Source organism: Camelus bactrianus, chromosome 2 (assembly GCF_048773025.1).
Source record: "Camelus bactrianus isolate YW-2024 breed Bactrian camel chromosome 2, ASM4877302v1, whole genome shotgun sequence".
NCBI classification, from domain to species: Eukaryota; Metazoa; Chordata; class Mammalia; order Artiodactyla; family Camelidae; genus Camelus; species Camelus bactrianus.
The window spans coordinates 134,643,227-134,658,678 of record NC_133540.1 but is presented as its reverse complement, the minus strand read 5'-3'; the positions used below and the strand labels follow the sequence as shown (position 1 = coordinate 134,658,678).

Below are 15,452 nucleotides of genomic sequence, written 5' to 3'. Positions count from 1 at the left end.
CATGGTGGAGCCTTCTTTTCCAAAACGAAGATCAAAAATCAGTTAACCGACAGTGATGATCACAATGGTAGCATTCTACAGAATGATTTTAAAAATCTCAAACCGGAAATAATTCAGAGGCTTTATTTGTACCTTTATCTACCACTGTGTTGATGGAGGGCCATGGTTTTTTTCTTTGAGCTGATTTCTGGCTTTGTGTTTCTAAAGGAGGAGCAGGAATTTCAGATAGTTTGAAGCAGTCTAACTGCAGAAGTCAGGTTTTTTTAATGACAGCTCCCCGCCCCCCCCGCCCCCCCGTTTTTTTAGCTGGTATAGTTGTCTCTTTCTCACTTATTTTTGTAAATCAGCTATTTGTCTTCGAATCTTTATAAAGTCATAAACTTTTCTCATCGAAACACTTTTCTCGTGTGTTCTCAGTCTGGTTAATTTGGTCATATTGAATTAAATGCTTAGTGTTTAACTGAATCCCATGATGACATAAAAAGTGCAGCGAGCAGAGATTTGAGAACTAGCACCTGACCTGTGGCAGACACGCAGGTTGGTGGGAGGCCCAGAGGGCGGCTTTGCCACGTGTTCCTGGAGTTCCCGGCCTGGTTTGTGAGAACGGGGCGTGCTGGTCCTGACGAGGAGAGTCGGACACAGCGTGGTTCCCGGAGCAGAAGTGCTGGCAGGCCCTGGGCGGGGGAGGCAGCCAAGGGAGGGCGGTGGGCACTGTCTGTATCGCTCGTATGTTTAGACTGGGTCGTAGACTTTTCTGTGAACAAACAGGTGATAAACATTTCAGCTTTTCCAGGCGACGGGGCAGCTGCTGTCACGAAAGCAGTCCTGGCGGCATGTTCACAGTGGCTGTGCGCCAGGAAGACCATGTTTACAAACACAGTCTCTTAGGGGTCTCTGTTTAGAAGTGACCACTCACAGACGTGTGCTGAGCCACGTCAGCGTCCTTGGGAGCAGGCTGTCCTCAGGAGGGGGTCACCCTGGCAGAGAGCACGGGACTGAAGTTAATGCACACTGAGGCAGAGGGCAGCAGCAGAGCAGCGTGGTCCAGGCTGTGCTTGTGTTTTGCTAAAGGTTAAGATGAGTTTGGTTTTCTTTCTGTGCCTTTCCGCTGGCCGTAGAGACGGCAGGGGCATCGCTCGACCCCAGGGGCCCCAGTGCCGTCTTCCGAGGCCCCCTCCCGCGGGTCGGGGCGAGGGCTGCATCGGGCTCGTCAGCCCCCTTGGGGCGCTCCACCTGTGCCGTCCCTCTTGCAGGTGCTGGAGATGTTCGTCCTGGTCCTGCAGCAGTGCCACAAGGAGAGCGAAGACAAGTGGAAGCGGCTGTCCCGACAGGTGGCCGACGTCATCCTCCCGATGCTGGCCAAGCAACAGGTCGGTGGTCGCCCCTCTTGCTCTCCGTGGCGCCGCTGTGAGCCCTGTAAGCGGGTGAAGACCCCCAAACGAGGGTGCTCGTGACTGGCTCTTTTCCCGGTCAGGGGGACCCGTGTGTTGGTAGTTACCACCGCCGTCTCTAGGGCCGTGGGGTCTGCGCTGATGCCCTGCGACCCTCCCAGGTTGCTGGTGTCTCCACTTGGCAAGTGTGGAGTCCGGGCTCAAGGTGGCCCCTAGGTCCCCAGGGCACCCTCTGGGAAGGGGCTCCAGCACTGTGTCCTGTCCCGCTGACGCACGGCGGCCCTCATCCTGGTCAGTTAGACGTTCTTCATTCCATCTGTAAGTGTGTGTCCCCTGCTCACTTATGAAGTGGTTTAGCAGTTCCTGTGGTCCGATCAGAACTTCCGTAGTCGAACGACGCGGTGGGTGGTCCCCACAAGTGCGGTGGAAGGAGCCGGAGCCCGAGCGTCGCAGGCTCTCTGACCCACACCTGCCGCGTGGCGTTGAGGACAGGGCGCTCTGCGCGGTGCCTCCGGGAGACCTGACCGGCTGCCGGCGCAGCGCCGGGCCTCACACACGTCGGACGCCGTCCGCAGACACCTGTGTGCGCCCTTTGCTCACCCCGGCCGGGGAGCCAGAGCTCTGGGCCTCACGGGGGCCGTGCTCTTGGCGTCGGATGGCATCACGCGGGCGCCATCTCTGTGACTTCAGTCCTGGTCTGGCTTCACGGCAGACCTGTTACCCTGAGGCCGCTCATGCCGGGTGGGGGCTGGCCTCTGGTGAGATTGACAGATGACAATTTTAGTAAGTTGGTTGATTTGGTGTTTTCATGTAGCCCTGGATTCCAGGCCTATAGGTACGTATTTTCAGGGTGGTGCTTTGTAAGCTTTATCCTAGTCTCTCTTAACCGTGGACACAGTTTGAGGAAGGTGGAGGTTGAAGGCTGGCATGCATAGTAAATGCCCAGCTGAATTTCTGCCGCTGTGAGGTTGAGTGAAAGATGGTCTGTGAAACACTTGGCACGTGCCTGCCAGGTAGCTAAGCAGGGGACACACCAGAAACAATGCCAGGCGGGCACCCTGGGGAGGCTGACATGGGCTTTGGGAGTATGAGTCTGGGTGTGGAGACAGAGCCGAGCCCTGGGAGTTGAGGGTCTCACGAAGGAGACGAGGAAGGGACGGAAGAGCCAGCGGTGTTCTTAACGCCCAGGAGGAAGGGCGCTTCACGGAGGAGGGATGGATCCACTGGGGTAAATGGGCCCTAGGCACAAGCCTGGCTCAGTACCGTGGAGGTCACTGGGGGGCAGTTTTGGGGGAGTGGAGGGGGCAGAAGCCCGGCCGGTGTGTGTTGGTGAGAGGCTGGGAGGGAGGAGTGGGAAAGGGGACAGATGCGGGGTGGCGCCTAGAGGACAAGGGAGGGGTGGTAGAAGGGCCAGTGGGGAGGGACGAGGGCTGGGGTCGGCCAAGAGCAGAGGGTAAGGGGGCGGTGCAGGGTGGACGAAATTGCCATCGGGGTGTCCCTGCGCAGATGCAGACCAAGGTTGGGATCGGCTGCATGACCGGCGGGGGCCCTGGCTGTGGACACGGCGGTTCCTCCAGAGAACCCAGGCAGAGGGAGCTGGTGGGCAGCAGCTCCAGGGTGTCTCCCCACCATGCGGGTTTCGACCTGCACCTTGAGAGAGTCACACCCCGTGCAGGGACATGTACTGTGTCTGCACCCTCGTCAGCAGTGACAGAAGCCTTCAGCAGGGGGTGGTTGAATACACTGTGGTAGAGACTTAGCTGAAATATTTTTCATCCTTTAAAGATTATGTCAGGTTTTAAAACTTGTTGCTTTGGGAGTTCTCCATTGTATTTTTTTTCACTTTTTTTTTTTTTATTGAGTTACAGTCATTTTATAATGTTGTGTCAATCCATTGTATTTTAAGGGAGAAAAGCAGAGACATTTAGAGTATGACCTTTCAAAACAACTTAAAAGCCTCTCTGCGTGCGTCTGGACATATGGTTGTAGGAATGTGGAGAAAGTTAAGACGTAGAAATACACCAGTTTGTTGATTTGTTGCCAAAAAGCAGGGTAGGGATGGGGTGCAGGTGAAGCAAATAAAGAAGAAAGCAGCGTACGTCCTACCCTGTCTGGGTGAGTGATGCGCGTGGAGAGTGGCACGAGGGCTGGCTCCCAGGGTGTGGATGGGGATCGTGTCAGGCTGGTGCATTTCTAGCTAATGCTTTTCATGCTTTTATGTATTTGTAGCCTTCACAGCAAGCATGTGTAGTTTATATAATAAAAATCTCAACGAGAAGATTTCCATATGGAAAAACTAGAGCTGCTGCAGTGCTGTTCTGAAGGGTGTTTGCCTGGGTCACTACTGAAGTTAAATGCGTTTAAATTTGGGGGTGGTAATGATGGGACAGTCAAGGTCATCTGACCTTGAGACCCCATCTGACCTTGAGCTGTAAAACGTGAGCTGGTGTTTTGTTGGCATCTGGAAAACATCGTGATGTTTATTTGCAACAGATGCACGTTGACTCTCACGAAGCCCTTGGAGTGTTAAACACTTTGTTTGAGATTCTGGCCCCGTCCTCCCTCCGCCCCGTGGACATGCTGCTGCGGAGCATGTTTGTCACTCCAGACACACTGGTGAGTGTCTCTCCTCCCGATGGCGCCTTGGACTCCCCTCTGCGCATGCGGTGGTTCACGGGAGCGCCTGGGGGTTCTGCTGGGGCCCGGGTGGGGTTGAGAAGTTGCATTTTAAACACGTCCCCAGGTGATGTTGATGCTGCTTGTCTGGGACCACACTGTGAGGACCAGTGATACAGAGATTTGTTGGTAGAATGGGTAAAATGAGGGCAAATTTCATAAATGAAATTGGCAATAGTGGAAAATTTCATCCTCTTTTTCTTTAGCTGTAACTTACTTATTTTCCTTCTTCGAGGCCTCTGTGAGCACCGTTCAGCTGTGGGTGTCGGGAATCCTGGCCATCCTAAGGGTGCTGGTCTCCCAGTCCACCGAGGACATCGTTCTTGCCCGTGTTCAGGAGCTCGCCTTCCCTCCGTGTCTGCTCTCCTGCCCCGTCGTCAGTAGGCTGAGAGGTGGGGGCGGTGGCTCGGTGCCGGAGGAACACAGTGAGGGAGGACAAGCGAAGAGTCCGCCAGAGGAAACGTTTTCCAGGTAGGCTGTGCGTCTGGGCCACGAGCCAGTCCCCGGCCTGCAGGATGTCGCCGGCGTATGGGGGTCGGGAAGTCCTGCTTCAGCTCTGCTCCTTGGGCAGAGGAGTCTGTGTGTTCTCCCTGCCGGCCCGCCTCGCCAGTGGCCGTGGTCAAGCCTCTCTGCAGGCTCTGTCCCGTCCCCGCAGCCTCGTGAAAGACTGCACGGCGGTCACCGTGCACTCACCACAGCGGTCACCACGGCAGTAGGTGTGGAGGTGGCCCACCCTGGGTGCAGGCGATAAGGGCATGCGTTGCCTGCAGAGAGTTTGAAAACCGATGAAACCCGCTGGAAAGTCAGTCTTACTTCTGTGCCCTCCGTGTGCTGGCCGTCCCAAACACGGTCAGTAATGGAGCCCTTCTCCCAGCTGGGCCAGCCTGCTCCCACTGTGCTCCCCGGCTTACTCGTGGCATCAAGTCGTGTGTGTCCCCATAGCTGTTGGGAAGTCCCCGAGGGCAACAGTCACGACTCAGGCCCTGTGTGTACTTGTTGTGTGGACAATGTTGATCCACCTTTGCTGGATTCAGAGTTAGAGCCCTTAAAGTGTGTCCCGGGCGCAGTTCTGAGGACTGCTCCTTCCTGCCGCGTTCACCGTGCCGGCCGCCCTGGGCTGGTCATCGTGGAGGTGCTGGGGGGTGTGTGCAGGTCAGTCTGGCGAGCCTGCACGGTGCCCTCTGCCTGGGGCTCTGCAGGGCGGCCCGTGGCTCCCTCTGATACACACCAGCAGGTGGCTAAGTGGACGGCACATGAAGCTTTTGCGGCAGGCGATCAGCTTGCTTTACAGTTTGCAAAGCTTGAGAGAAACACCACACCCGCCTCGTTTTACCTCCTGAAGGTCCTTCAAAGGTGGCGTGTTGGCTGCTGTCTCAGGGAAAGAGAGTGATGCGCAGGGCAGAGCGACTCTGTCCAGAGGGGGAGAGTTCGACACTGCACTCGGCTCGTTTCACTTCACTTGCATCTTTGCTCTGTCTGCATCTGCTGTGTGTGTGATTTTTATGAATACACCTCCCAGAAGTGCTCCGTAACAGTCACCTAATTCAGTGTCACCCTTCTCCCTTTCTTTGAAGGTTTCTACTGCAGCTGGTTGGCATCCTTTTAGAGGACATTGTCACAAAGCAGCTAAGAGTGGAAATGAGTGAACAGCAGCATACTTTTTATTGCCAGGAGCTAGGCACCCTGCTCATGTGTCTGATCCACATCTTCAAGTCCGGTAGGTGCCTCGGCCAGTCTTGCTAGAGCGGCGCTGCGCCCTGCCCGGCGTCGCGCACTCCGGTGGGGGGGTGGGGGTAGGGGCCGTGCTGCCAGTGAGCTCTGCACTGCTCAGTATCTGCTTGAAAACCTTCTGCTGGTGGAAACAGCAAACCTGAGGGCTTCCTCTTGTTTTAAAGATTGAGGAGGCCAACATGCTTTTGTCACCTTTATATATGATTGTGGATTAAAAAAGACAAATTCAGGAGAGAAGTTAAAAGATGCTAGCCATGCAGTGAGCACAGGAAGCAGCCAGCTTCCGAATTAGGACAGGCAGTGTTTTCCAGAAGGAATGGGTGTGTTCAAGGGGAGTGTCCTCCTCTGGGTAAAGTAAGTGACAACCTGGAAGACTCTCGTTACTGGGTACCGGCGTATCTTTCTTCTCGAAGCAAGCAAAGCAAACAGCAAGGAAGTCATGGTCCAGATATGAAGCAAGTCAACATGTGGCATGATTTACAGTTGATTTCATGGGAACCTGTGGTTTTAAAAAGGTTCTCCTTTAGTTGGCTCTGGGGTCATGATGAAGGACCCACAGATGTCATCCTCTGGGCTCCTTGGCTTTGTTGAAAACTGTTCATATAGTCATAATGTAAATGCTGTTTGACTTTTCATTTTTAGGGTCAATGTATGAATAAAACATTGACAGTTTGTTTACTTAATTATGGTTTTAGGACATTGAAAATGATTCATTTCTTGCAAAGGTAAGAAGGAAACTAACCAGCCAAGTTAATTAGAGAAGTAGAAGGTGGACAGAGGGACGGAGGGATAGAAGGGGCTCTGGTGCCCCCCGTCTCGCAGTGCTGAACGGAGCAGAACATAGAGACCAGGACGGCAGCGGGGTGGAGCGAAGGTGTAACCTACCGGTGGGAGGCGGTGCGAGTGAGCTCAGCAGGTCTCATCTCTGATGAGCTGGGGTCTGGAAACCCTGATGTGGTCGCCATGTTCAGAAGTTTTAGTTGCAGGGTTAAGACTCCATCCTTAACTAGAATGAAAAACGGAATTTACTGGTTTCAGCTCCGGGACGTGCGGGCTGTTGCTCTGAGGTCTGCCTGCTCTGGTGGCTTAACTCTGTTGCCACATCGTGCACTTCCTCGTCTCAGCTCTGAGTACTGTGTTGCTTTGTTCACTGCTGGGCTCCTTCCCTGTGGCAGGAAGGGTGTCCTCTGGCTGCCTGCAGTCTCAGCCCCCACGTGAGTCCTGTGAGTGACGCGCGGGCCGCTGGGGGCTCTGGCTGGGCTGGCAGGTGAGAGGCTGGCCAGCATTCCTCTGAGAGAGAGGGTTGCTTTCCGGTCGTGAGGGGAGAGGAGCAGCCAGGATCACTGGCGGTCCGCTGCAGGTGGTGAACTCGTGTCAAGGAGGGTTTGCCAGAGCTGAAAACAGTGACAGCACGTGGATGCCTTAAAAGGGAGGGGACAGGGCACTTGTGAATCCGAAGCCTCTCTTTTAAAAATCACGTGTGTGTATCACTATAATACAAAGTAAAACGCATGCGCGCGCACCCCCCCCACACATACACACACTCCCCCACCGAGAGCAGAAGATACTTACCATCGTCAGCCTGTGTTTATTCAGCAAACACGTACTGAGTTGGCCGCTGCCGTGCAGGGCTCGGGGTGTGCGGTAGCCAGTGAAGCTGACGTGATCTTGCCTCTGTGGGCTCAGCCTGGCGGGGCAGACAGTGCACAGATGTCATCCTGAGTCTCCTGGGAAGGGAATGAAAGCATGGTGACAGACGCCCAAGGGTGGGCAAGTGGGGCCGGTTCTCTGAGGGCGACTGTTGAACTAAGCCCTGGAGGGCGGGGAGGAGCTACCCTTTCGGACGCACTTTCGTGCTGAGAGTGGCGAGATGACCCCAAGGCGGGCAGCAGGGACCTGGTCTCCTGTGGCTGGGAGTCACGGAGGAAGACACGACTCTGTGGCTCTTGGAGTAAGTGCTGTTGCCCTTGGCACAGGAGCACGACCGGCGTTTAACTTTGCTCACGGGTTATAGCTCCAAGCCACCTATGTGCTTGACACAGAAAGGATTTTCTTTTTGAGGATCTTCTGGTTTATGCCCCATTGACCCACCATAGTAAGTTCAAGGTTCAGAAGCTAATTGAGCCACATGTATGGTGGGTCGTCAGTGTGTTGGGCATCTCAGTGCTTGGCCGTGGGTTGGTTTGGGTCTGACACCAGAGGGACGCCAGGCCATCGCTAAGGATGGCGTCCACCGTCCTCGGGGAGGACGGTGCGACCTGTGGCCTCGGGGCGCCCAGCGGGCGTCTGTGCCGTTCGAGGAGCTCAGTCACCTGTTGCTCTGACTTCCCCTTCCTTCCCTCGGAAGCCGGGGGTGGGGGGTTGCGGCTGTTGTGGTGCCGAGCAGCCGAGCAGCCGAGCTCCCTGCAGCGTGGCGCTGCTCTGTGTCTGCGCTAGTTCAGGGGCGTCTTGGCCACATGGCTGTTGGGCTCTGGGGCTGGGGCTGGTGTGACCGAGGAGCTTCTGTTTGGTCTACTTCTAGTTAAACGTAGCAGCCTGCATGGACTGGCCGGCGGGGAGCCACGCTCTGCTGAGGAGCCCGGGCGGGGTGGCGGGCACAGGCGCTTGCCGTTCGTGTCTTGGGACCTTGTTCTGTTGGATGCGAGTTTGTAAGTGAGGGGGGTGGGGTGGGTTGACACCTGTTTGCGCTTCCTCATTTGTTTTGATGGCATTTCTTTTGAAAACATTAGGGGCAGAATTCCTGTGTTGGTTGGTTTTGAGGTAAAATGGAAGTAAATCGTCTTAGCCTTTTACGTGAATAGGATGCCTTCAGCGTCTAGAGTCGATTACTTCTGTTTTATGCGTTGCTTAAGCAGTAACCGTGAACCTCACCCCTCCACTAAAAATTGAGACCTTTGTATTTGTCCATTTCAAGTATTATTTCTTAACAGGAACTAGTCTGACTAATGGCCTTGACCTCTAATTTTCTGTTACCCGTCTTGTTGGGGAAGGGGTATGAATCCCAAAGTCATTTATTTGCCAGTTTCACATTCAATCCAGCATAAACACAATAGCCAGGAACCTGGCCTCCATTTTATAAACTCTGTAACGGGCGCTCCATCCTCCCCCGAGACAGGCCAGGCAGAAGCGGGAGGAGACCCTGGGGCTTGGGGCTCACGGAGTCCGTAGCTTGGTTGTGGGCAGGGCTGGGGCGACGCCCTGACTGCCCCGCACATGTCCAGTCCCCATCGGTGCCCCCCACCCCCGCCTCCAGATGCCCTCCATCCCCAGGCCCTGCGGGCGGCGCACCATTCCAGAGCTTCCCCAGCGGAGCCGGGCAGGATGCCGCTCACTTCCTTCCTCGTGGGACCCTCAGCAGGGCCGGCGCACCCACCCCGTGCGGGCCAAGTGGAAGCATCAGAGACAGAGAACAGGTCCTTCCTCCGGCGGTGAGATGGATGCCAGTGCACAGTTGGGCGGGGACAAGGCTGCTCACGGTGCTCTCCGGGCGCGCAGCACCTGGCATCGTTTTACCCCATCGGTCCTCATGGCGACTCTGAAGTGCTTCCCTGTCTCATTGATGAGAGAACGGAGGCTCTGGGAGGGCGTGTGCTGAGACCAAAAGCGAAGGCCCAGGGTTTCTCCTGCCCGTCAGACGTGCGCCTCTTGGGTGAATGGTGGTGAATGCGGCAGCGGACATGTGCCTGGCCCGTGTGCCGTGACGCCATCCGTGTCCTGGCTGAAGTGATGGAGACACAGAGGGGTCGTGTGCTCGGAGGGGGGGCCCCAGGCCTTTCCCAGGCCTCGCGTGTCCCACACCACCTCCGATGCCACGGCCCCCGCAGGAGTGCACCCAGGCTGCGTGGGGAGAAGACGGAGCCGAGTAGGAGTAGCGTCTGCCCAGGGCTGCCCCGACAGCTGCCCTGGGGCGTCCGCTCCACGGCCAGTCCCCCGGTGCCCCTTCCTCCACATCGCCAGGTGTGTGTGTCTCTTTCCCTCCTTGCTGAGAGCTGCCCTGATAACCCCACCTGCGAGGGAGACTCAGCCCTTTCTTTGCTCTGCTGCTTCCTTTGTTGTCCTCCTCCTCTTGTTACCACGCAGCTTTCCAGCGCGCGGTTTTCAGGGCTCACTGCTGTCGCCCCGCGCCCGGCTCTCCTTCCTTCTGTGCGTCTGCAGCAGTTGGCCAGCTGCGCGCCTTCCCGAGTCCTCGGCTTCCAGTGCCTTCACCCGCTCCTGCGCCCACAGCCGCCCGCCTCTGGCAGCTGTCAGTCTGATTGCTGTATCTGTGAGTCTGGATTTCTCACATCCACGTGCAAGTGAGGTCTTGCAGTCGTTCTTCTCTGTCTGACTTCATGTAGCACGACGCCCTCAAGCCCTGTCCGTGTTGCTGCAAACGGCAGGATCTCCTTCTTTTTCTTAATAGCTGAGTAGTATTCCATTGTGTGTGTGTGTGTGTGTGTGTGTGTGTGTGTGTGAGAGAGAGAGAGAGAGAGAATGAGAGAGAGAGAGAGAGAGAGAGAGAGACGTCTTCCGTACCCACAGCCTCAGGAGGCGCTTGGCTCGTCTCCCCGTCTTGGCTTCTGTGAGAAACGCTGCAGGCACCCAGGGTGCAGGTGTGTTTGAGTGAGTGCTTTTGTTTCCTTCAGGTAAACACCCAGAAGTGGGGTTGCTGGAGCAAACGGAAGTTCTGTTTTTAACTTTTAAAGTAACCTCCATGCTCTTTTCCACAGTGGCTGCACCAGTTCGCATCCCCACCAGCAGGGCGCGAGGGCTCCCCTTTCTCCACGTCCTCGCCAGTGCTGCTGCTTCCTCGCCTTTTAGAGGGCGGCCGTCCTCAGCGGCGCGCCGCGCCGTCTCGTTGTGGTTTTGACTTGCGGTTCTCTGGCAGTTAGGGGTGCTGAGCACCTTTTCATGTGCCTGTTGGCCATTTGAATGCCTTCTTTGGAAAAATGTCTATTCAGGTCCTTTGCCCTCTTTTTAATTGGATTATTTGGGTTTTTCTGTTATTGATTTATGTATTTCTTACATATTTTGGAAATTAACTCCTTATCAGATGCATGGTTTGCAAATACTCGCTCCCATTTTGTAGGTTGCCTTTTCATTTTGTGGATGGTTTCCATCACTTTGCATTTTAGTTTGATGTCCCACTTGTTTATTTGCATTTTTGATGCCTTTGCTCTTGGTGTCAGATCCAAAAAAACCATCGCTAAGACCAGTGTCAAACTTTTCCCCTGCGCTTTCTTCTAGGAGGTGTATGGTTCAGGTCTGCAACGAAGTCTTTAATCCATTTTGCGTTAATTTCTGTGAGTCACGTGAGACAGGGGTCTAAGTTTCGTTCTTTTGCCTGTGCAGATCGGGGTCTCCCAGCACAGGTCACTGAGGAGACCGGCTTTCATCCATCGCGTGCTCCAGCGCTGGTTTCTGTCCTTGCTCTCCGTCTCCCTCCTGTGCCCTTCTGCCTCTGTAGAAACGTCGCTTTCGTGACCTACCTCGGTCGTTGCTGAGAGATGACATCACTGCACTGTCCTGGCAGCCTTAGTCTCTTGTTTCCATCCACCCCTGGACACGTGGCTCGGTGTCCTGCTGGCACCTCGCGCACACTGAAGTCAGACCCGTCACCGGCGTGGCTCCTCTCCAGCTACTTCCTCCTGTTGACGTGACTTGATTGGCGTCCTTCGTGAGAGACGTTCAGAAACACCCCTGACCCCGCCACCTGAGGGCCCCTGACTCTCTGCCTGTCCGCCAGCCCCCCACCCCACCCCTTCCCCTGCTTTCCTCACATCCTTCCAGCAGCAGCCTGCTTGCTGGCCATGTGCTTCATCCAGCACTGTGCCGAGTCCTGGGCTCGGGTTTTATGATTTGAGCCTTGTTGCAGCCCTGTGAGCAGCTGCTGCTCTTAATTCCATCCCACAAGTGAGGGGCCAGGCCCCAGGCCGCGCACGGCCGGGGTGACCGAGTAGGAACGGTAGAGCCACAGTCTGAGTCGAGGGCTGCCTGTCGCTCAGCCGTCTGGGTCACAGCTCTGACCGTGGTTTCCTGCTGCCTGCTCAGTGGGTCCCACGCCCTGAGCCTGTCATTCCATGCCCCACGGCTGGCTCCAGGGCTTCTCCGGGCCAGCACCCGCCTCTTCCCTGGCATCCGTGACCCGACGGGGAGCCCAGGCAATAATGGAGACACAGAGAAGGACCAGGCCAGGGCTGGGGCAGCCTAACCTCACCGTGGCCCAGAGAAGAATTGCGCGCTGGGAAGCTTCTTGTCGGGGTTTTGTTGTTTGTAATGTCGAACTTCCGTCCGCTCCCCTCCCGTGCCTCAGGGCATCAGCGTAACCAGCCGTGAAGCAGTGAGGAGGGGCCTGTGGCCCACTTGCTCTGCCAGCTTTAGGGTTCTTCTGTGTTCGGAATGTGGTGAAATTTAAATCAGAGACAACATTTTGACTCTCTCCACTGATGCCAGGAGCCCTGAGATGAGGGGCGGGGCGCCAGCCAGCTCCCATCCACGCCGAGCCCTCCGCCTTCCCCCCTGTGTTTTGCGGCATGTGCATGTCCCCGTGTCCTGGGGTGAAGGCCAGCCTGTGGCAGCGTGAAGGGAGAGGCACTTTGAGCTGGGGGTGGAGGCCGCGGAGGGGACAGAGTGAAGTGGTGAATTCGGGAGGTCTCTCCAGGCCCTGTGGCAGGAGGGCGCTGCGGAGAGGGGGCGGCAAAGACACTTCCCTGTGGTCAGTTTTACCTTTGGTTTGTTTCCAGGGATGTTCCGGAGAATCACGGCAGCTGCCTCTAGACTCTTCACCGAGGGCGCCGACGGCAGTTTCTACGGCCTGGAGTGCTTGAATGCCTGGGTGCGCTCCATGGTCCCCACCCACCCGGCCCTCGTGCTGCTCTGGTGCCAGATCCTGCTGCTGGTCAGCCACACCGACTACCGCTGGTGGGCGGAGGTGCAGCAGACCCCCAAGTACGTGCCCCGGCTCCTGTGCTGAGACTGAGCAGCTTGAGGTTTGGCCCCGTTTTCGTGAGGCTTTGTAACAATTCTGCTACGTTTAATCTTTCTCCAGTGGACGCCTTTGTGGGGAAACGTGGTCCCACTGCAGGCAGGCAAAGCCGCCACTGCTTTTCACGTGCGGTTCCTTTGACAAGTCCCCAGTGCTATTTCACGTTAGGGCCGTGCTTGACGCGTTGGGTCCCTCCTGCTGGGTTCTCATCCTTAAACTGGCTCCAGAGCAAGACATGTTGCAATATCTTAACTTCTTTAGAGGTTCCATGTGGTTCTGGTTATTCTCAATGAAGTGATTATTTAGCAGCATTTCAGAACTACTTGGAAATGCCTTCCTTTTTGGCATTCAAAGACTTATTCACTATCTGATTGTGGGTGGCCCTCTTTTGGCAAAATGCTTTCAGCCTGAAGTCGATTTCAAGGCACTCTCTCTCAGAAGCGTGTACATGTGTGGAGGTGAAGGCTTCGGTGCCCCGCCCCCGCAGGCCGAGTCCTCGGTGCAGGGCTTCCGGAAGGCTCGAGCCCACGGCGAGGAGAGGAAGGTCTGGAGATAGCAGAGGGCGCAGACCGCGGGGCCGGGGCCAGCCCCTCCCTGCTCCGTGCGGAGCCTCAGCTGCGCAAGTGAGGCTGCGGGGCCCCGTTGTGGCCAGTCCACCGCTTCGGGTGGAAAAGCCGCCGTGAGCAGGCGTTACTACACAGCTGCCCTGTGCGGTGTGCTCCGCGGGGTACTGTGTGGGGTGGCCAGGAAAGTAAGAGCCGTTTCCTGCCCTCCAAGTGTCTGTCTGCCGTTTAGTCGGGAGGACAGACCAGTGAGAACATTTGAAATCCTGTTGTCATGACGCCGCCCTGCGTGAGTCAGAAGCAGAACCAGTGTCTTCCACTTCCATGTTTTCACTGTGCGTGTAGACCAGCCGGGAGCTCGTGACATCAGATTCTGAGTCAACAAATGGCTGGGGGCCTGGGACTCTGCGTTTCTGCCAGGCTCCCGGGTGGTGCTGACCCCCAGGTCCGTGGAGCCTGCTCTGAGTGCTGAGGATCGTCCCAAGGACCAAGCCTGTTCCCCAGCCCACTGTCAGACCTGGTGCCTGGACACTTTAGGAACTGGGGTCCTGGGCTCCTGTGTTTTTCCAGGCTCCCTGGGGGACCCCCACGGGCGGCTGGGGCCGAGTCGCACCGGGTGAACCGTGGCGAGGCGGGGCTTCGGTCAGCTGTCCGCGCTGGCGGGTGCGGGTAGGTAGACGTTGAGGCGGCGCCCACCACCCCCGTGCACACTCAGTGCTTCTCGACTCCTTCTCCTCTGCCTTTTGATACCTGGTGGGTGGTGAGGGCGGAGGCCGACCTGGAGTGAGGTCAAGAGGGAGTGGGAGGGCTGACCCTGGCCTGGGGGAGGGAGGGCCTTCCGCAGAGACGCAGCTGGGCTCTCCAGCAGGCTCAGCCAGCGCCGTGGAAGGTGGAGAGCAGTTTGCTTAGATGAAAAGAAGCAAGTCTGCGTGGCAGACACGTGCGGTTTTATGATCCGTGATTACATCTGGATCCAGGGGACGAATCAACTAGACGGTCACTGTTAAGACAACCGGGTGTGTTGAATGTGAGTCTACACGGCCTGCTGCCCTTGATTATGAGTAGTTCTTAGGGGGGCACGTGTTGAGGTTTACTCTCATGAGGTGCAGCCCCCCAAATTATGTGTGTGTAGTGTGAGTGTGCACACGTGTAGACTGTGTAGTGCAGCGTGTGTGCATGTGCACAGAGTATGTGCATGTGTGCGGTGGGGGATTGCGAGCCTGAGCACAAGGGTGGCAGCGTGCTAGTAGTTGAATCTAGGTGAAGACTGTGTGACTGTTCCTTGAATTATTCTTTCAGCTTTTCTTTTGGTTTGAAAGTTTTCAAAATAAAAGTTAAGGAAAAAAGACCATGGACGAGGGAGATTTAGAGAGCAGCTCTAGACAATTCTTTAGACGAGTTTTGCTCTAGAGGAAAATAGGACCTGGGAATGGGGACGTGACAGTTTTAGGTGAGAGAACAGGTGGCCTGGCTGAGCCCTTACAGAAGGTGGTTACCCCAGAGTTGGCGAGAGCAAATGGGTTCTGAGGTGCAGTCGTGGGCTTTATTCTGTTGATTTACTTTCGGCTAGCTTTTTAGAGTTGAACTTAGGGTTTCTTGAGCTTGTGGGTTCTTAGCTCAATCATCACTTCCTCTGGGAAGCCTTCCTGATTGCTCTCTGGTTGGTGAAGTCTCATTGCCTGCTCTCACACCTGCCTTGGCCTCTCCTCCATGGCATGTGTTGAGGCTGTAATTTGACATCTGTTTGTGTGTGATAATCTGATTAATATCTGGCTTTCCCTCTACACCACAAGCCCAGCAGGGCTCTCACTGTATTCCTAGCACTCACATGAGTTAGGGACTTAATTGCCCTGGCAGTAGGAACAGCAGTGACGTATCAGTGAACATATATCATGTGCTGTCACATGTAGCACGCTGGCACTTCCCTGGCACTAAGTGCCAGATGTCCTGAGGGCTTTGCATCTCAGTAACTCGCTAAGGCCTGCAGCCCTGCGCGTGTGTTACAGACGAGGAAGCCTCTTTTCCCGGAGAAGCAGCTTGCCCAGTGTCACAGGTGAACACGCAGGCATGCGTGCGGGAGCCCCCAGGTTGATTGTGTCCACCTGTTAGAGCGCACACTGTCGTGTG

At 55.9% G+C, this 15,452-nt stretch overlaps 1 protein-coding gene across 5 annotated transcripts in view; it reads left to right on the top strand.

Annotated features, from left to right (window-relative positions):
• The window catches only part of HTT (huntingtin), a 123,361-nt gene that overhangs the window by 76,696 nt on the left and 31,213 nt on the right, over window positions 1-15,452 (top strand). For 3 of the 5 annotated variants that reach the window (XM_074351387.1, XM_074351381.1, XM_074351373.1), the window contains 6 exons: window positions 1,254-1,370; window positions 3,885-4,007; window positions 4,303-4,538; window positions 5,642-5,784; window positions 12,521-12,725; window positions 13,896-13,994. In XM_074351387.1, coding sequence (XP_074207488.1) covers window positions 1,254-1,370; window positions 3,885-4,007; window positions 4,303-4,538; window positions 5,642-5,784; window positions 12,521-12,725; window positions 13,896-13,994 — 923 coding nt within the window. The remainder of the gene's footprint in view (window positions 1-1,253; window positions 1,371-3,884; window positions 4,008-4,302; window positions 4,539-5,641; window positions 5,785-12,520; window positions 12,726-13,895; window positions 13,995-15,452) is intronic. The other 2 variants (XM_074351395.1, XM_074351403.1) reach the window with 1 other exon arrangement.